General features: G+C 39.0%; 3 protein-coding genes across 3 annotated transcripts in view; 2 read left to right on the top strand and 1 right to left on the bottom strand.

Annotated features, from left to right (window-relative positions):
* LOC134212916 (chondroitin sulfate proteoglycan 4) overlaps window positions 1–21,580 on the top strand; it is a 212,408-nt gene that overhangs the window by 129,699 nt on the left and 61,129 nt on the right. The window lies entirely within an intron of this gene.
* LOC134217067 (sperm flagellar protein 1-like) lies at window positions 4,356–4,850 on the top strand. The gene is made up of 2 exons (XM_062695825.1): window positions 4,356–4,501; window positions 4,561–4,850. Exons 1-2 carry the CDS (start codon window positions 4,402–4,404, stop codon window positions 4,809–4,811), a joined length of 351 nt encoding a protein of 116 aa, XP_062551809.1. The 5' UTR covers window positions 4,356–4,401; the 3' UTR covers window positions 4,812–4,850.
* LOC134217066 (UDP-glycosyltransferase UGT5-like) lies at window positions 4,853–8,808 on the bottom strand. Its single transcript, XM_062695824.1, has 5 exons — window positions 8,573–8,808; window positions 6,654–6,906; window positions 6,363–6,590; window positions 6,092–6,307; window positions 4,853–5,803 (listed from the first exon to the last, which is right to left on the bottom strand). The coding sequence occupies exons 1-5, from the start codon at window positions 8,573–8,575 to the stop codon at window positions 4,878–4,880; spliced, it is 1,626 nt and encodes a 541-aa protein (XP_062551808.1). The 5' UTR covers window positions 8,576–8,808; the 3' UTR covers window positions 4,853–4,877.

Below are 21,580 nucleotides of genomic sequence, written 5' to 3'. Positions count from 1 at the left end.
CCTTCTGATGACCACTATAAGAGTAAGATATGGCCAAATAACCCTCTTCAGATTTCCACTATAAGGTTTTACATCAAATAAACATAACCTCAAAAACTCAATCGAATGAACTCAATTTGACATTTATCGGTGGTAGGTTCATGAGGTTCATCCTATCTCCCGCAGCAAGCGGATGAACCTTTGTTTATATACAAACCACCAATACCTGTCAAATATGGAAGAAATTCACCAGGACGCAGCCGTGGCTACATACGTGTGACGTCACACTGTGAAACCAAATAAACCTTTTATAAGGTTTTACATCAAATAAACATAACCTCAAAAACTCAATCGAATGAACTCAATTTGACATTTATCGGTGGTAGGTTCATGAGGTTCATCCTATCTCCTGCAGCAAGCGGATGAACCTTTGTTTATATACAAACCACCGATACCTGTCAAATATGGAAGAAATTCACCAGGACGCAGCCGTGGCTACATACGTGTGACGTCACACTGTGAAACCATATAAGAGTATTTAGAAATCCGTTTTAAGCAGCCCGCAAAAAAGGGAATTTGGCTGCGGCAGCTGTCAAAAGTGTTGATTTGAAAAAGAGAAACAAAACTTTGTAGAAAAATAATAACAAAATAAATGATGATGAAAATCATGATGAGGATGAATTCAAAATAATATTTTTTCAGGTTTGTTTTCCAAAGTACTTCCATGGAAATGAGGTGCGCTTTCGATTTCATGGTGAAAGCTAGTGCAAAATTAAGATTGTAAACCACGCGCCCGCAAAATAACATGGTTCTGGGCAATAAATTTAAAATTATTATTTCACCAATATCGTAAATCTTCACCTAATCTACTGAAATTCCACCCAAATATTCAAATCAATAGTCAAAACGTGTTTTTCGCGAAGAAAACACCGTCTAATCATGAATTTCAGTGGTAAATTCTACCGACTTGAAATTGCGTCACCTTTTTCAATATGGCCATCATAGTTTACAATCAGAAAAATGTTGCTCTCGTTAAACACCGTTAAAAACTCTTTGCAATGTAAATATTCTTATTGTGGTTATTCATTTGACCACCTAATGGCCATTTTTTTTGATTTGATCAAGTATTGAAAATAAGACTTATTATTCATAATCGTAGAGCTACTCATAAGATCAATCGGCTTTTGACGTTTTAAGCTTTTTCAGCGAATTTATTTGAGGTTTATTAATAGCAATAAGATCACCAATAAGCAGACATACGATGGATGCCCACTGCGAGACGTCAAAATCGTCCTCGGTGACATGAACGCTCAGGTAGGAAGGGAGGAAATGTATAGACCGGTCATCGGACTGGATAGTCTGCATACCGTCTCGAACGACAACGGCCAACGATGAATAAACTTTGCAGCCTCCCGCGGAATGGTAGTCAGAAGCTCTTTTTTCCTCCGCAAGAATATCCACAAGAAATCACCTAATCAAGTAACGGAAAACCAAATCGACCACGTTTTAATCGACGGTAAATTCTTCTCCGACATCATGAACGTACGCACTTACCGCAGTGCGAATATTGAATCCGACCACTACCTCGTCGCAGTATGTCTGCGCTCAAAACTCTCGACGGTGATCAACACGCGTCGGAGTCGTCCGCCGCGGCTAAACACTGGGCGGCTGCAAGACAGTAGACTAGCCCAAGACTACGCGCAGCAGCTGGAAGTGGCACTCCCAACGGAAGAGCAGCTAGGCGCAGCATCTCTTGAAGATGGCTGGAGAGATATTCGATCCGCCATTGGAAGCACCGCAACCACTGCACTAGGCACGGTGGCTCCGGATCAGAGAAACGACTGGTATGACGGCGAATGTGAGCAGTTAGTTGAGGAGAAGAATGCAGCATGGGCGAGATTGCTGCAACACCGCACGAGGGCGAACGAGGCACGATACAAACGGGCGCGGAACAGACAAAACTCGATTTTCCGGAGGAAAAAGCGCCAGCAGGAAGATCGAGACCGTGAAGAGACGGAGGAACTGTACCGCGCTAATAACGCACGAAAGTTCTATGAGAACGTGCCACAGCCCGATATGTGTAAGGACATAAACGGGAACCTTCTTACGAACGAGCGTGAGGTGATCCAAAGGTGGCGGCAGCACTACGAAGAGCACCTGAATGGCGATATGGCAGACAACGGTGGCAGTATGGTAATGAACCTAGGAGCACGCGCGCAGGACATGCGACTTCCGGCTCCGAATCTCCAGGAAATCCAGGAGGAGATCGGCCGGCTGAAAAACAACAAAGCCCCTGGAGTTGACCAACTACCAGGAGAGCTGTTTAAACACGGTGGTGAAGCACTGGCTAGAGCGCTGCATTGGGTGATTACCAAGGTTTGGGAGGATGAGGTTCTGCCGCAGGAGTGGATGGAAGGTGTCGTGTCCCATCTACAAAAGGGCGATAAGCTGGATTGTAGCAACTACCGCGCAATCACATTGCTGAACGCCGCCTACAAGGTACTCTCCCAAATTTTATGCCGTCGACTAACACCAATTGCAAGAGAGTTCGTGGGGCAGTACCAGGCGGGATTTATGGGTGAACGCTCTACCACAGACCAGGTGTTCGCCATACGTCAGGTATTGCAGAAATGCCGCGAATACAACGTGCCCACACATCATCTATTTATCGACTTCAAAGCCGCATATGATACAATCGATCGGGACCAGCTATGGCAGCTAATGCACGAAAACGGATTTCCGGATAAACTGATACGGTTGATCAAGGCGACGATGGATCGGGTGATGTGCGTAGTTCGAGTTTCAGGGGCATTCTCGAGTCCCTTCGAAACCCGTAGAGGGTTACGGCAAGGTGATGGTCTTTCGTGTCTGCTATTTAACATCGCTTTGGAGGGAGTAATACGAAGGGCAGGGATTGACACGAGTGGTACGATTTTCACGAAGTCCGTCCAGTTATTTGGTTTCGCCGACGACATTGATATCATGGCACGTAACTTTGAGAGGATGGAGGAAGCCTACATCAGACTGAAAAGCGAAGCTAAACGGATTGGACTAGTCATCAACACGTCGAAGACGAAGTACATGATAGGAAGAGGCCCAAGAGAGGTCAATGTGAGCCACCCACCACGAGTTTCTATCGGTGGTGACGAAATCGAGGTGGTTGAAGAATTCGTGTACTTGGGCTCACTGGTGACCGCCGATAACGATACCAGCAGAGAAATTCGGAGACGCATAGTGGCTGGAAATCGTACGTACTTTGGACTCCGCAAGACGCCCCGATCGAATAGAGTTCGCCGCCGTACCAAACTGACTATCTACAAAACGCTTATAAGACCGGTAGTTCTCTACGGACACGAGACCTGGACGATGCTCGTGGAGGACCAACGCGCACTGGGAGTTTTCGAAAGGAAAGTGTTGCGTACCATCTATGGTGGGGTGCAGATGGCGGACGGTACGTGGAGGAGGCGAATGAACCACGAGTTGCATCAGCTGTTGGGAGAACCATCCATCGTTCACACCGCGAAAATCGGAAGACTGCGGTGGGCCGGGCACGTAGCCAGAATGTCGGACAGTAATCCGGTGAAAATGGTTCTCGACAACGATCCGACGGGAACAAGAAGGCGAGGTGCACAGCGGGCAAGGTGGATCGATCAGGTGGAGGACGACTTGCGGACCCTCCGCAGACTGCGTGGCTGGCGAAGTGCAGCCATGGACCGAGCTGAATGGAGAAGTCTTTTATGTGCAGCACAGGCCACTCCGGCCTTAGTCTGATTATAAATAAATAAATAAGATCACCAATAAAACTGAGCAACTAGCTATGGTGACTGCAGTCATAAATCCGCTATAAGAATTAAATAAATCCAACAAGCATGGAAATTGTTACTTGGGCTACTATTTGTTTTATTTAAGCCTTTTCGTCTTACTTTTTTTATGTATGTTCCAAATTGATCTCTAAATGTTAAAATATTGCATTTTTTTATTATGGAAAAGACGCCCAAGAATGGTTTCACCATGAGCATTCTGACAGTTCTACGGTTCTACGCTACGGCTCTGATTTCAAGACAAAGTTGTAGAGAGGATCAGAAAGTCAGCTACACTACACATGTTAAAGACAATTATTTTGAGCTTTTAGTGGAAGGCCCTCGCTTGTCATAATTTCATATCAGTTCATACACATTTGTTGTAGGATATTTTTAGTTATGGGGTAGTGGGAAATCCAATATGATTTTGGAGAGATCACGGATTATCATCAGGACACTGTCGACTATTTTGATTACGTAACGTCTTATTGAATTATTGACCCTTGTCAATGACTGTTACGTGACCTCAGGACATAGTAGGCAGATAATATTTTCTATTTGATATAATCAGTTTCGAAAAGTATTAGGACTTATCTTTACTTATTAGGTAAACACTGACGACATGTTATCCACGGAAGAACAATCCATTATTCAACAATGGTTATTTCAATTTCGGTTATCTAGCCGCATTCGGAAGGTGTCTCGTGACTTATCTGATGGAGGTTAGATTCAAATATCCAGGTTCTGCATAACATTACAATAAAATATCACGATTTTATAGTATTGGTAGCGGAAATCCTGCATCAATTATTTCCACGATTAGTGGACTTGCACAACTACACCAAAGGTTTCGCCACAGCTCGCAAATTGGACAACTGGGAGACGCTCAACCGAAAGGTGCTGAAAAAGTTAGGCATTTACTTGACCCCGGATATCATTCTCTCCGTCACACAGGGAACTCCTGGAGCGGCGTACGATATCCTAATGGAAATTATGATCGCAGCCGAACGGAATGGAATAGAATGTCTTTAGAATAGGCTTTTTTTTCGGAAAAGTATATTTAAATCTCACCATTTCATTACTCTTAAAATATATTGTTCAATTATTCTTTACTTTCTTTGGATTTTTCAACTTAGTTGTGGAGATGTTCCGTTTTGGATCCTTTGGTTTGTGCTTGGCAGGTTTCACACAGAGTGCAGTGATGATTCTGGTTGTGACCCAAATAGTTAATGTCACAATAGTAAGGTAGAATGCAATTACATCCCACATTAGATATTGCCACCAGCTGATATCCACGGAAGTCGCCTTCAGGTGTTTGGCACCCTTGTGCCGGATGACATACTCGATCCAGTGCATCGCTTCCTCCATCGGTGGAACGATGTTATCGCGGAACAATTCGGATGCTTTTTTAACTAACCGGGTATAAGTCGGATTGCTCAGTAGTTCGTTTATTCGAGAACCCAACGTTATGATATTCACATCCGCAAAGTTGAGTGTCAGCGCATATCCGGCTCGTTCCGCCTTCAGAGCATTACGATGCTGATCTCCATAAAATGGAATGAACAGCATCGGAACCCCTCGGTATATACCCTCTTGACTGCCAAACATGCCACCGTGAGTTATGAACAGTACTATCTTCCGGTGCGCCAGAATATCGCTCTGTGGAAGCCATTTTCTAACCATAACGTTCTTCGGAACGTTAACCATAGATTCATCTTCGAACTTCCATAGTACTTTTTGTTTGAGATTCCGAAACACTTCGAAAAATGCTTTCAGCTTGTCTTTAGGCATGTCGGAGCTTTTGACATACGATCCAAGGCTGAAGAAAATGGCACCATCAGTGGCGCTATCCAGAAATCGTTGAATGTCTTGGGGTAGGGGCTTGGCTGCTTTTATGTGGGCACCGGCTACGTTGACAAGACCGGAAATCGATGGCCTTGGAGGGGAAGTTGAAATATGACTGTTGATCAGCATTACCGAGATGGACGTTTCCAGCTCTTTTACGGATGGAAACGATTCCGGCCCTGTGGAAGAAGCGGAATAAGATATTATATTTGGTGTTAAGGAGACAATGTTTAATTGGATGATATTTTTTATGGTCGGTTCGTTTACACCACGTCCCACTATGGATGTCCGATCTTCATATTGTATTATACCTGGTAATAGGAGACGAATATTTCTTATAGAATAACATATACAGTTATCCATAATTCAAGTTTGAAGAAGAAGTATTGAACAGTCAAATAATGTCTTAGATCATTTACTGATTTTGAATGATAATGAATCGATAAAGTAATGCAAACCCAACATACCTTCAATAGAAGCAAAGTATTTCTTGGCCAGTCTATCCTGCCGTGGTAGGTAATAGTATTTACGTACAACGGCATCGGTTACTGAAATCAGGAAATTGTAGCACCTCTGGAAGAAGTTCATTTCATCCATGTACAACAGAATGGGATGTGGAACAAATGACCATGGAGTCATCAGTCCCATTGCTCTGTCCATAAAATCCGTATACCCCAAAGTTCCTAAAAAAAGAAATTTAATTTTTTTGGCAGATGAAACTCTAATTGATTGACGAACCCAATGTCACGATCGGAGCCCTGTACTTGTGGGCAAACATCAGGAACGCCTCCTGGTAGAACTGCTCCGAAATGACCAAATCAAAGTCGGTATCATCCTGCTCGATGAATTGTTGTACATTGGTATTCTCCAGGGCATATTGTGTCGTAGTGAGGCCTACCCTCCAGTATAGTGCCAAGTTGGACCAGTCGCTGCTGTATTTGGAGTCGAATATATCCGAAATCGGAACTGGAACGACGAGAAAGATCGTTAGTTACTTTGTCGAAATTTGTTTATGCTCGGAACACTCACAGTAGTGTGGGATATCGTATGGTGGGTCGATCAAAATCTCTGTGTAGTTGGGATGGGCTGATTTGGCGGGAAAGTTGGTGACGGCCGTTAACTGATGACCTCGTTCCAGCAGCTCCTGGACGAAGTGGTTCAGCCAAAGCCAGTGGCTTGGTGCAGGAAATGGTACAAGCACCAGAATTTTAGAGCTGCTTGCTCCCAATGGGCAGCCAAATGCAAGCAATGCGAATAGCAAATATTGAATCGGTGTGAAATGCTGCAGAGATTGTAAATATCAGCATTGGCTAGATTCGAGATAAGCGTTCGTTGCGTTTGAGCATTATTTGTAGAAGAGATATCAGGCTGACCGAACTCAAGAAGAATAAAACAAGATAAGCTGCTGTTTACGTTTTCAATGGATGGTGCTCAGAATATTTGAAGGAAATTGGGTCATGTTTTCGGGTGGATGTGACATTATTAGTCTAGTTGAAACTTTAAGTTGTTTTGTTGCTATGGGTATGTAAATGGAACCGACAACGGTACAATTTATGATCGTTCGAAGTTTCCATTAGTTCTCCATATTGTACTAAACAAAACATTCTATAAAATAGTTTTAAATTAGAGTTTTCGTTTTTCATTATGATTAAGGATACTTTTTGTAATTCAGAAAAAGAATGCAAATATTTTTATTAATAATTTTGTAGCTCTTTTCAATGCTATATAGAGACAAATGAACAGTTTTCAAAGTCCTCCTTAAACCTCATTTATCCTTTCAATTGACTATTTCCTTCCAGTTTCTCAGGTGTATAGTTTAAAAATTATATTGCTAACTGTTGCTTGACACAAATTGTAAACTTTAACGTGACGAATTCAAAGTCAAGATTCAAGAATACTACAAATTTGATTGATGATTTTTTGATCGACTGATGGGTATGACTTTCCATAGCGCAATATCCTACTTGTAATAACCTTCCATTTTATATTTATTATAACTTCTATGATGACTTTCGAAAGAACTAAAAAATATTTTAAAATAATCTATTGATAGATTGCATTTCTTTTTGAAGGGGCTTTAAAGGAACCCTTTTTAGCCGTGCGGAAAAAACGCGGCTACAAAGCATGACCATGCTGAGGGTGGATGTCCGGTCCGGTCTAGGAAATTTTAGGGTTGGAAATTGTATCGAACCCCTGGGCATACAAGTATAATCTCGTTAGCCTCATGATATACGAATGCAAAAATGATAACATGGCTTAGAAACCTCGCTGTTAACGAGCCGAGGCGGCAATATACCAGTGGGGGATGTAATGCCTGTGAAAAACAAGATTTCTTTTTAAAACTGGGTAAAACTAGAGTATATCTTCTCTTAAATCAAAGTAACTTATTACTGCCGAGGACCTACTAACTTTGTCGAAAATTGCCACAGAGCTAACCAGAAGAGCTGTTCATCCAATTGTGAAATTATAAATAAATGTCTGGTTTTGATAAGATAAAACTCTTCGCTGGACCTCCGACACACGCTCAGACGTCAATGATTGCAATTCAAAAGTGAAAGTTGACCGAAAACATACTAAATATAAATATTTAAACCATATCGTTTGCAGTCTTCACTATAAGATATAACGAACGCCGATCTCAATCTGAGCCAAAACATGGCTGGTATTAGCCGCACCGACTGCTCGGGATGTAAACAAAACAGTCTAAATTTAAAATCACTCCCCACTATTAATACTTTGCACGGCAGCACAATCATCCACGACATAAAATTGTGGAATCGCACTCTTCACTTTGACCCATTTCTGGGCCGATTTTTTCACTGTCACTGTCATCATAGAAGATCATACCAAGTTCAACACAGAAATTCTAACAGGAAATTCTAACAGTTCAACCAACAGTGAAAGTCCTGTAAGGTCGTTGGATGTCTTCCCGAACACTGATAACGTACCATTTCGTTCTCAATTAGGCCGCAAAAGCTCCGGCCCAAATCGAGATGACCCTCCGTTAATTAGACGCCACGCTTTGTTCACGCTGCAATATTATATAATTAAACCGGCAATAGATGCCCAGCCAAGATATTCGAACCGTTTATTTTTTTTTTGCGAATCTATAACCGCCGCACCAATCCGAGCGACCGTCCGTTGGTCCGTTCTCGTGGCTGGTTCTCGACGTACTGCCGCGCATGATGCGATGCGCTTCACGGCGGTGTCAACAAATTTATGACGATTCGGTTGCGGTTTTTATTCTGCATCACATAGCGATATTTGAGGAGAAGTGTTGGCCTTAAGTAGATGATAAAATTCAATCGACCAAAATGTTTTTGGTATTTTGGTTTGTTATACAATTGTTATTGTAAAAGGTATAAGATGAAGAAAAGTAACAATAGCAGTAATTTTTATTTTGTTTCGAAAATGTAGTTAGCATATGCTGTTTAAACATTGAGAACTGTAAAACAAATCAATAAATCTTTCATTTTTCTTTTATATGTGCACGTGGAGGCGCATGGTACATTATTCGATAGTGACTCCCCTCGTTTAAATAAACATGTGAAAAGTACAGGATTTCTTTGCAGTTTATCACTTCAACATGCATGTTATTGTTTTCGATCATTCTGAAGTGGTAAGTCGCTAAGAAATCCTCTGCTTGTTACTTTTCTTTGGAAGAGGGGTAGTCAGTGAGAGAACTTTCTCTACGATATACTTTAAAAGGCGTATAAATTCTGTTTGATTATTCGTCAACGATATTTATCCCTGATGACGGGAGACCTCCTATTATTCGGCAACTAATTTATTGCTTTAGGGGCCGTCCAGAAACCACGTGGTCATATTTTTAAGATTTTAAACACCCCCCCTCCCCCTATGTGGCTTATCGTGGTCATTCGGCAGACCACCCACCCCCCTCCCCCCCTATGACCACGTGGTTTTTTCAAAAACCAAAAAATTTAAAAAAAACTTATATAACTAAAACATATGGTTAACCCGATCAATTTTGAAGATGAACAAAAACAGAAATTTCAACTGATTCAAAATCAAACTAAACCCAGCATGGAAATTATAAATTTTATGAATTCTAACATTTTGATGATGTTATCATGTTGTAATCTGTATCAGGTATTAGGATATCTAGAACTCCTTTTACCTTCGATGCATAAGGATACGAAAAATGTGGACTCGTGAATATGTTATAAAAATTTCTAATGGCTTAGAAACTTTCCAAATTATCCCTATATTTTTTAATTTTTTGGCATTGAATGCTAGTTTTCATTTTATATCTACAGTCTTCAATATCTTTGGGTTCCTTTTGGTATTCTAGAATTTATTGTTATATTTTGCTATTTAACCCTTTCAGGACGATTTTTTACATGGATTTAACGTACATATTTAGGGTTTTCCACTCAATCTTGCCAAAACTAGTATAGTAAGAACTGAAAAGTCGTATTTTTTTTCGGGTGTCATAGGCCAAACTGCTCTGAAGTACATATCCTTGAAAGTATCAAAAATCATGCCAAGAAACAAAATGTCCTAAGTTGAGAATATATTCACAAATAATGATGTAATCATGAGACATGATATTACGGAGTTATGAAACGACCCGATCAACCAAGTTCTGAACGATGTATCCGTACATCGCTAAGCATTCAAGCAGGTCCATTGAGCCGATGCGATTTCATTTATTACTTTCACAACCTACAATAGACCTTCCATGAGTCGATGTTCTAAGATACGATATCGTCTGAAGTAGAAACCCTGCTTAAAAAAATATAAAAATTTTCCATAACAATTAGGAAATTTCCAATAAAGAAATCATGGTCCTATGAACAATAAAAAAATATTAATTTTTCTACAAATAATGCAAAATTTTCTTAAACAATTAAGAATTTTCCACAAAACAAAAATAAATTAACACTTTGAAAACCAAAAATTGCAATTATGAAAAAAAAATTCCATAAAGAAATCGAAATGTTTCACGGAAAAAAATACAATCATTCCATAAATAAATCAGTATTAGCAATAAATAGTTACAAAATTTTCCACAAAATAAATATTTTTTTTTACCAAAAATTAAAACCTTTCCACGAAAAAATCAATAAAGAACATTAAAAAAAGGATATTTTCCATGAAAGAATATAAAATAATATATAAATTGAGCATTTTTCAGTGGATAACCTCTTCTTTGGAAGCGTTTGAAGTTCATGGAAAATGTTATCAATTTGATTGCTTTTTAGTATTTTCTCAATGTAAATTTTCTTATTTTTGCGGATCCCAAAACGAATCGATTAGGGAAAAATCTTGCATATCGGTCAACCCGATCGCGAGTTAAATCGTCAGGAAGGAAATCTCAACTCATTTTTATTATATAGATATTTTGTGGAAAAAAATATTTTTTGTGGAAAAGAATATTTTTTTTCTGAAAACATTTGTAATTGTTTATTGCTAATATTGATTTATTCATGAACATTTTGTTATTTTTTTCATGGAACATTTTGATTTCTGTGTGGAAAATTATTATTTTATAATTGCAATTTTTGCTTTTACAAGTGTTAATTTATTATTGTTTTGTGGAAAATTTTCAACTGTTTACTGTTTTGCATAGAAATTTTATATCTATTTAATACTCATGTCCTGATTTCTTTATTGTAAATTTATTTTATTATGTAAAATTTCTACTTTTTTCTTTATTAAATAGATTTTCAGTCCAGTGCTGGTTCATCTCTCAAACCCAGTGCTTCTAGAGCCCTATAAAAAAAGTTTGCGAACAAACCTCATTGTCATTGTGCAACTTGATGTTGACTCAATTTTGGGTACCTTGTCTCTTGGATATTATGTTAATGGAAATTAGGATCATATGCTTATTGCATCGGATTAGGTATATACCGATGATGAAGACATTGCTGATAGATATCGTGGGCTGAACTCGAGAACGTTTTGGATTACCTTGAGCATCTCGTATTCCTGAATATTAATCACTGGCTTAACGTTCAGGATGACCCATCTTATCTAAGTATTCAGAATGATGAAACAATGTGGTTTACGATTCAAACATTTCAACTTCATTTGCATGCTCTTAGAATCGAAATCTTCCCAAGGTCTCGGATATCTGAGTTTCCAGGGTCAGTCAAATTTGAGCTCCCATATTTTTTCTGTAAAGCCAATATCTAGATGAACAATTTTGCTGAAGAAAATGGTGGCCTAGCTATCTTTTGTGATTTTATAGACAATCTGAAAAGCTGGGCCTATATGACCCATCCGTCTTGAAAGGGTTGAGATTTGTTTTGGAAATGAATTTCAATCGTTATTATAACACTATTATTTAACCTAGGCTTCTTAAGCCTAAATTATTGCCTACATTTGTTGTTGGATTTATTTTAAATTCCAAGATCTTCTGAATTTTCAAGAATAATTATTCTGGAGTTGCAAGGGAACCCTTCAGAATATTGACAAGAAATTCTTCGGAGTCTCAACGGAAAAATCTTTAGAATTTCAACGACTTTTTTTTCCGAAATTATGTGGAAGAGTTCCGAAAAATGTTCGGTAGAAATTTTAAAGAACTAAAAGAATCCGTAGAAGGATCCGAAATGCATATTCACGTTGAAAATTCTAATAAACATCAAATTCCGAAGAATTCCCAGTACAAATTAGAAAAAAATTCCAGCTGACTTTTTTTTTACAGAATCTCTAAAATTTATTTTCAAAATCCTGGGCAACATTAATGAATCTACAAAGGAAATTCTTCTAAATTTCCAATGGAAATTTTTTGACGTAATATAGAGGGGGGGTGGTCATTCTGCAGAATCAAATTTAAGACCGTCACGAAAATTGGTCAGGAAGTATGTACTAATACTCATCCGATTTTGATGATTTTTTTGTCAATGGATCAACAAACTGTTTAAGATTTTGCACAATCATTAGAAACAATTAAATAAAGGCGCTAAACTATTGAAAATTGAATATCGTCAGGCACTGTTGAAAACTTGTTATACACAGTTCATTGCCTACATTTCGTAAAAACATGAACTCTCATTGTACATTTTGAAAAACATGAAAAATTTTCAAAATTGTAGTTGCAGTCCACTGATGCAAAATAGTCGGCGGCGTGATGCCAAAAACCATCTACGGCGGTGGGGTGCGTGGCGATTTTTTTAAAAATATTTTTCCATTTTTCCTTTCCAAATTTTGTGTGTGGAAATTGAGACTGAATCGCAACCCGTTTTTCGTTATTTTTTTTTATGGAAATAGGATCAAAGGCTAAAATGGTCCAATAACGTAGATATGCATCGGCGTTGCGCCCGACGCTGCGTTACCGGTTTTTCCTGATGCACACCTTCGTCTTTTAACGCTGAGTTGAAAAAGACGCTACGTGGCCATCATCTCGCTTTGCGTTTGATGATTAAATCATTAAATTTTAATGCTTTGTATTTTTAAACCGCTATTGTTATTCACCAATAGTTTTCGTGTAAAAAACCACGTGGTTCGAGAGCAACACCCCCCCCCCCATGTGGCTTATCGTGGTCATTTTACAAACCCACCCCCCCCATATATGACCACGTGGTTTCTGGACGGCCCCTTACATGCTTTGCTTTTTATTTCTTTTATAACGCGTGATCACTGTTAGTTGGCAAGCCTAAGAACAATTTACTTCAGTATCTTACGTATGTGAATACGAGTAGCATTTGAATTGTGGTCAGGAGGGCTCGAAACTTTCATGGTCATGGAGCACCCGGGCTAGCAATATGCTAAACAAATATTGTTATGGTTAGGAACCTTTGCGGTTGATATGGGAGGAAATGCTTATTGAGCATGAGCATGAGCATGAGCATTATGACCGCACAATTCGTAGTTGCTACTCCGTGATTGACTAGAACTTGCGAAATTGTACAGAGAACACAATAAATGGGGCTTGGGACTAGCTACCCATTCTCAATGTACACGTTTCGGGAGCTCAAATATCTAAAGTCAATAACGGCGCCGGCCACGTCCTTACGGTCATATAGGAAGGAGGATTGTTAGTCCGACTCTCGTTGCTACTAGAGACCGAGAACACCTCTGCATCTCCACGATTGTCTTGGGATAGGATATCGTTTTAGTCACAAAGGATAATTTATCTGGATTCACTTCGGTAAGTGATGCGATCTATGGGATGGGAAATAACACTCTCGCTGTCTGAAACTTTCACTTTCTGATTTATTCACTCACCCGCGCAAACCAGAACAAAATTACGACGACCGGCCGATCGTTTTGCCTTCCGCACAAAGCAAAACTAAACTTCGATGACCGGCCGACCCGCTTACTGGAGAAACACGACCGGATAAGAAACAAACTTTCACTTTTTGATTTATTTACTCACCCGCACAAAGCAAAACCAAACTTTGGCGACCGGTCGATCCGCTGACAAGAGAAACACGACCGGACAAGAAACAAACTTTCACTTTTTGATTCATTTACTCACCCGCGCAAATCAGAGCAAAATTACGACGACCGGCCGATCGTTTTGCCTTCCGCACAAAGCAAAACTAAACTTCGACGACCGGCCGATCCGCTGACTGGAGAAACACGACCGGATAAGAAACAAACTTTCACTTTCTGATTTATTTACTCACCCGCACAAAGCAAAACTAAACTTTGACGACCGGTCGATCCGCTGACTCGAAACAAGAGCCAACACGCACTGAACTAATTAACTTTACTACCGGCCGCGCAATGCAAATCTCAAAATTTCGGCAAATCGCGCGATCGTACGGCCGTCCGAAACAAGAGCCAACACGCACTGAACTAATTAACTTTACTACCGGCCGCGCAATGCAAATCTCAAAATTTCGGCAAATCGCGCGATCGTACGGCCGTCCGAAACAAGAGCCAACACGCACTGAACTAATTAACTTTATTACCGGCCGCGCAATGCAAATCACAAAATTTCGGCAAATCGCGCGATCGTTCGGCAGTCCGAAACAAGAGCCAACACGCACTGAACTCTTTGCGGTTGATATGGGAGGAAATGCTTATTGAATACAAATTTGTGAGGCGACAATGCTTTAATTACACTATCTAACAAAATTGAGCTTTTTTTCGCTCCCTTCAACCATTTTTAATGTACTCAATAGATTTTTTTACGCTGAATTCAGGTACGTATTCAGATTTTCTGTAACACGTCCAGGTTTTGAGAAAAACGCATTTTAATTCACGAAAGTACGACTTTTCATAGAAACTTGGTTTCTCTCCTCTGCAAAGCTGAATTTCGGCTCCTCACTTTCAGAATAAAGTTTGAATTTTGTAGAATGGGCCTTGTAGAATGCATGTGGGTTGTTGGATTTTATTTGGCACGTACATTTGTTGTAAAAAACGGAATTTCATTCACAAAAGTACGACTTTTCATAGAAACTTGGTTTCTCTCCTCTGCAAAGCTGAATTTCGGCTCCTCACTTTCAGAATAAAGTTTGAATTTTGTAGAATGGTCCTTGTAGAATGCATGTGGGTTGTTGGATTTCATTTGGCACGTACATTTGTTGTGAAAACGGAATTTGATTCACAAAAGTACGTCTTTTCATAGAAATTTGGTTTCTCTCCTCTGCAAAGCTGAATTTCGGCTCCTCACTTTCAGAATAAGGTTTGAATTTTGTAGAATGGGCCTTGTAGAATGCATGTGGGTTGTTGGATTTCATTTGGCACGTACATTTGTTGTGAAAAACGGAATTTCATTCACAAAAGTACGTCTTTTCACAGAAATTTGGTTTCTCTCCTCTGCAAAGCTGAATTTCGACTCCTCACTTTCAGAATAAAGTTTGAATTTTGTAGAATGCATGTGGGCTGTTGAATTTTATTTGACACGTACATTTCTTGTGAAAAACGGAATTTATTTCACAAAAGTACGTATTTTCATAGAACTTTGGTTTCTCTCCTCTGTAAAGCTGAATTTTAGCTCCTCACTTTGAAAATAAAGTTTGAATTTTGTAGAATGCATGTGAGTTGTTGGATTTTATTTGACACTGTCATTTGTTGTGAAAACAGAATTTAATTCACAAAAGTACGTGTTTTCGTAGAAAATTGGTTTCTCTTCTCTTTTTAGCTCCTCACTTTGAGAATAAAGTTTGAATTTTGAAGAATGGGCCTTGCAGAATGCAGGTGTGTTGTTGGGTTTCATTCAGCACGTACATTTGCTGTGAAAAACGGAATTTCATTCACAAAAGTACGTCTTTTCATAGAAATTTGGTTTCTCTCCTCTGCAAAGCTGAATTTCGGCTCCTCACTTTCAGAATAAAGTTTGAATTTTGTAGAATGGGCCTTGTAGAATGCATGTGGGTTGTTGGATTTCATTGGGCACATACATTTGTTGTGAAAAACGGAATTTCATTCACAAAAGTACATCTTTTCATAGAAATTTGGTTTCTCTCCTCTGCAAAGCTGAATTTCGACTCCTCACTTTCAGAATAAAGTTTGAATTTTGTAGAATGCATGTGGGTTGTTGGATTTCATTTGGCACGTACATTTGTTGTGAAAAACGGAATTTCATTCACAAAAGTACGTCTTTTCATAGAAATTTGGTTTCTCTCCTCTGTAAAGCTGAATTTCGGCTCCTCACTTTCAGAATAAAGTTTGAATTTTGTAGAATGGGCCTTGTAGAATGCACGTCGGTTGTTGGATTTCATTTGGCACGTAGGGGGAAAGACGGCTTTGGCAGGTTTTGTTCTATTATTGGCAGGGGGTTTTTGTCAACCGAATTTTATGAAATTTGGCCACAATATCCGCGGTAAGACGCGCGGCTACAAAGCAAGACCATGCTGAGGGTGGCTGGGTTCGATTCGGTGCCGGTCTAGACAATTTTCGGATTGGAAATTGTCTCGACTTCCCCTGGGCATAAAAGTATCATCGTGTTAGCCTCATGATATACGAATGCAAAATGGTAACATGGCTTAGAAACCTCGCAGTTAATAACTATGGAAGTGCTTAATGAACACTAAGCTGCGAGGCGGCTCTGTCCCAGTGTGGGGATCCTTTGATATGCAAAGAATGTTTAAGCCAAATTTCAGCCTAGTCAGTCATAAAAACCCTCCCTGTTAATAATATAACAAAACCTGCCAATGCCGTCATTCTCCCTAAATTTGTTGTGAAAAACGGAATTTCATTCACAAAAGTACGTCTTTTCATAGAAATTTGGTTTCTCTCCTCTGCAAAGCTGAATTTCTACTCCTCACTTTTAGAATAAAGTTTGAATTTTGTAGAATGGGCCTTGTAGAATGCATGTGGGTTGTTGGATTTCATTTGGCACGTACATTTGTTGTGAAAAACGGAATTTCATTCACAAAAGTACGACTTTTCATAGAAATTTGGTTTCTCTCCTCTGTAAAGCTGAATTTCGGCTCCTCACTTTCAGAATAAAGTTTGAATTTTGTAGAATGGGCCTTGTAGAATGCATGTGGGTTGTTGTATTTTATTGGCCCGTAAATTTGTTGTGAAAAACGGAATTTCATTCACAAATATACGTATTTTCAATGAAATTTGGATTCTGTGCTCTGCAAAGCTGAATTTCGGCTCCTCACTTTGGGAATAAAGTTTGAATTTTGTAGAATATGTCTTGCAGAGTGCATATGATTGGTTGGATGACATTTGGCGCAATGATTTGTTGTAAAAAACGGATTTTTTGGCTTCACAAAACAGAGAAGCCGAATTTCTATGAAAATACGTACTTTTGTGAATGAAATTCCGTTTGTCACAACAAATGAACGTGCCAAATGAAATCCAACAACCCACATGCATTCTACAAGGCCCATTCTACAAAATTCAAACTTTATTCTAAAAGTGAGGAGCCGAAATTCCGTTTTGCAGAGGAGAAGAAGCAAAATCCTTTGAAAATACGTACTTTTGTGAATGAAATTCCGTTTTTCACAACAAATGTACGTGTCAAATGAAACTAACAACCCACATGCATTCTACAAGACCCATTCTACAAAATTCAAACTTTATTCTAAAAGTGAGGAGCCGAAATCTGGTTTGCAGAGGAGAGGAAGCAAATTCTTTAAAAATACGTACTTTTGTGAATGAAATTTGTTTTTCACAACAAATGAACGTGCCAAATGAAATCCAACAACCCACATGCATTCTACAAGTCCCATTCTACAAAATTCAAACTTTATTCTGAAAGTGAGGAGCCGAAATTCAGCTTTACAGAGGAGAGAAACCAAACTTCTATGAAAAGTCGTACTTTTGTGAATGAAATTCCGTTTTTCACAACAAATGAACGTGCCAAATGAAATCCAACAACCCACATGCATTCTACAAGGCCCATTCTACAAAATTCAAACTTTATTCTCAAAGTGAGGAGCCGAAATTCAGCTTTACAGAGGAGAGAAACCAAATTTCTATGAAAATACGTACTTTTGTGAATTAAATTTCGTTTTTCACAACAAATGTACGTGCTAAATGAAATCCAACAACCCACATGCATTCTACAAGGCCCATTCTACAAAATTCAAACTTTATTCTAAAAATGAGGAGCCGAAATTCAGCTTTGTAGGGAGAGAAAACAAATTTCTATGAAAAGACGTACTTTTGTGAATTCAATTCCGTTTTTCACAACAAATGAACGTGTCAAATAAGATTCAACAACTTACTTAGATCTTGTACGATTTCTTCTATATAATTCAAACCTCTTTCTCAAAGTTATAAACCGAAAACCAGCTTTACAGAACAGAGAAACCAAATTCCCATAAGAATACGTAGTTTTGTGAATTTAAACCCGTTTTTCTCAAAAACTGGACGTGTTACAAAAAATCTGAATACATGGCTGAATTCGGCGAAGAAAAATCTTTCAAGTACACTGAGAATGGTTGAAGGGAGTAAAACACTGTTGACTAGTAGCAATTAATTACCAGTAGAAGAAGGACATACTTCATGAGCGGCAATTCAGTTCAGTTACAGTAACTTCACAGCAAATAATTTTGAAAACTAACTTGCAGCTAGTCCCAACAAACGAATTAACACTCGAAATTCAATTAAATTTGACTGAATTTTAAAAGCAAACACGGTTTAAATTTATTTCGATTTAAAAGAATAGTAAGATCGATTGAATGTTACGTCTATTTGCATGCTCCAAATATGTGCATGAAAATACATTTAAAATCACAACATATTTTTATCTGTGTTAAACTGAATGACATCAAAGTAAATTTCAATCATTTAGTATAAGTTACTGTAACCAGTGATATAAAAAACTTTCGCTCTAGAAGTCTACCATAGAACACATTTCGAAATTCAGCCTCTGGAATGAGTAATTGACAAACTACTAAATGAGTACTGCAAAACAGAATTAACTCTGTAAGCAGACCGCATTCGATTTTGGCAATTTTTATGTTTGCAAGCATTCGATTTTGACAGCATGCAACATAAAATACGTATACTGCACGATATAGATTTCCGGCTCTTTTGAACACTTCTCTTCTTCTTCTTCAATTCTTCTACATTCCAACTGGGACTTGGCCTACGAAAATAATTCTATTAGTATTTCCTCAGTTATTAACCCTTCCGTTGCCAACCCCCCTTTTGAAAACGAAAATAAAAATCTTTTTGGCTGTAACTTTTTTGTCTTTTGACATTTTTGACCAAAAGAAGCGAAATTTATTCAAGTTTCAGGTGCTCTATGAATTTTCAGGACTGGCCGCTTGATACCGGAGTTATTCCGGATTTAAAATGGGTGTTAGCTTTTGGCCATATACCAGAACGCATACTTCGGAAATGATTATTTTAGATATTTTAAAGAGAAACGACGCATCAACTATACCAAAACTACCATAGAATGGCATAGCTTTTGAAATCATGAAGTTTGATACGCCGCATGATGGGGTTTGCTTATTTCCCAAAATTGACCCTTGAACCGGTACTCGGCAAATCAGTTTACCGGTTCCAATCGGTTCAAATACGGTCCAGGAAGTACAAAACTACCATAGAATGGCATAGCTTTTGAAATCATGAAGTTTGATACGCCGCATGATGGGGTTTGCTTATTTCACAAAATTGTCCCTTGAACCGGTACTCGGCACATCAGTTTACTGGTTCCAATCGGTTCAAATACGGTCCAGAAAATACAAAACTACCATAGAATACCATAACTTTTGAAATCATGAAGTTTGATGGGTCGCATGATGGTATTCGCCTATTTCCGTAAAGTGACCCCGTAACAGGTTCCGGCGGAACGTCCGGAATACAGGCCATATTTCGGATCGATCAAATTCCTGATCAAATTTGGTATAGTTTATGCGTCGTTTCTCTTCAAAATATCTAAAATAATCATTTCCGAGGTATGCGTTCTGGCATATGGCCAAAAGCTAACACCCATTTGAATAAATTCCGCTTTTTTTGGTGAGAGTTGCGGAAAAAAAATGTCAAAAGACAAAAAAGTTACAGCCAAAAAGATTTTTATTTTCGTCTTCGAAAGGGGGGTTGGTAACGGAAGGGTTAATAGAAAGCTTTTCTATGCTCGCCATGACATGAATATGTATCTTGTGGTAAGAATGTATCCAACCTGAAAACATCCTAGACCGGACCGAGAATCGAACTCGCCATCTCTGGATTGGTTTTTGCCATCCTACGCTCTTACTCGCAAGGCTACTGGAGACCCATGCTCTATTAAGCTTGTTTTACTGATCATTTGCACCAAAATCCAATATAAGCCTGTCGTGATTTGACGCTCAATTTTGTTAACCTTGCTGGTAGGATTGCGCTGCTTATCTAATAAGAGGGCTTTCACTACCAGCCAGATAATTAACTCTTAGTCCTGGAAAGGACAATTTTCTGCAACATGTTGACCACCACGCCGCATCTTGTTGGCCTCCGATCCAAACCGCCGCTCTCCGCTTTCGCTCCGCCGATCGAATAAATAGCCCACAACACGATTTGACGTGTTGAAACACGAAATGCCTTCCGTTCCGTTCTGCTGTCCGATCCAGGCCGCTGCAGCTACTATGCGACGCTTCGTCTATCGCGTCCGAGTGAAGAATGACCTAAACCTAACCAGTGCCATGCGCCTTCTTTCATAGGCGAGGCAAAATACCCTTCAACCAATGAGAACGAACGGAGGGGAAATAAAATGAATAAACATTTTCTTGCTAGGGATGCTGTCATTCTGACTTGCAATAAGGGATGTTTAAGTAATTTTTTTTCCGACATAGTTTTCAATAATTATAATTTGATAGTTTTATTAACAATTTGTTTATTTTTCTAAACGCTTCATCTATATACTACAAAGCCATCATAAATAACAAATGCAGTTATCAGTACCTTGGATGATAGATATGATTTAATACACAATTAGCGAAAAAATGTATAGTATCAAGAAAAAAAAACAATTTTACAGTGAGCAGTGAGAATTTAGAATCGAGTACTGAGACATCTCACTTCTCACTCATAATTTCTCAATCCTTACTGTGAAAAACGAGAAGTGAGAAGTGAGTAGTGAGACGTTTCACTTATCACTTCGCACTACTCACTTTTCACAGTGAGAAGTGGGAAATAAGTAGTGAGATTTGAGACGTCTCACTATTTCACAACATATTTCTCACTTTTCAAATGACATATTCGGCCAAATGACCCTATCGGCCAAATGACCCAATCGGCCAAATGACCCTTTCGGCCAAATGACCTGTACAAGCATTCGCCGTTATGCACGGCTGCTATTCTTCCACGATACACTTCAACCAGTTTCGATTGATTGTCGGCTCCCCCACAACATTTCATCCCCGTGCCGTCATCAATAAGTGCTTTCGGACTTCAAGGAAACTCGCACCATCCTTTCGTACCCTTAATCTCGCGACGGATAAATTAAAACCAAATAAATAAAAAAAGTAACATAAAATGGTAAGTATTATTTATATGTACTGTGTATTGTGTAGTGTGTTTATTTACAGGTGTGTCTGATTACTTACAAAATATTTACATTCACAGGTATGTATGACAATTTTCATTTTCTCAAT

The sequence above is a fragment of the Armigeres subalbatus genome, chromosome 2 (genome assembly GCF_024139115.2).
Source record: "Armigeres subalbatus isolate Guangzhou_Male chromosome 2, GZ_Asu_2, whole genome shotgun sequence".
Lineage (NCBI taxonomy): Eukaryota > Metazoa > Arthropoda > Insecta > Diptera > Culicidae > Armigeres > Armigeres subalbatus.
The sequence above is the reverse complement of the archived record's forward strand: the minus strand, read 5'-3'. Positions and strand labels throughout refer to the sequence as shown.

Coding starts and splice junctions, on each gene's coding strand:
- LOC134217067 (XM_062695825.1), top strand. CDS start 4,402: ATGTTATCCACGGAAGAACAATCCATTATTCAACAATGGTTATTTCAA. Junction 4,502..4,560: donor TCGTGACTTATCTGATGGAG/GTTAGATTCAAA, acceptor ACGATTTTATAG/TATTGGTAGCGGAAATCCTG.
- LOC134217066 (XM_062695824.1), bottom strand. Junction 6,591..6,653: donor ATACGATATCCCACACTACT/GTGAGTGTTCCG, acceptor TCGTCGTTCCAG/TTCCGATTTCGGATATATTC. Junction 6,308..6,362: donor GGCTCCGATCGTGACATTGG/GTTCGTCAATCA, acceptor TTCTTTTTTTAG/GAACTTTGGGGTATACGGAT.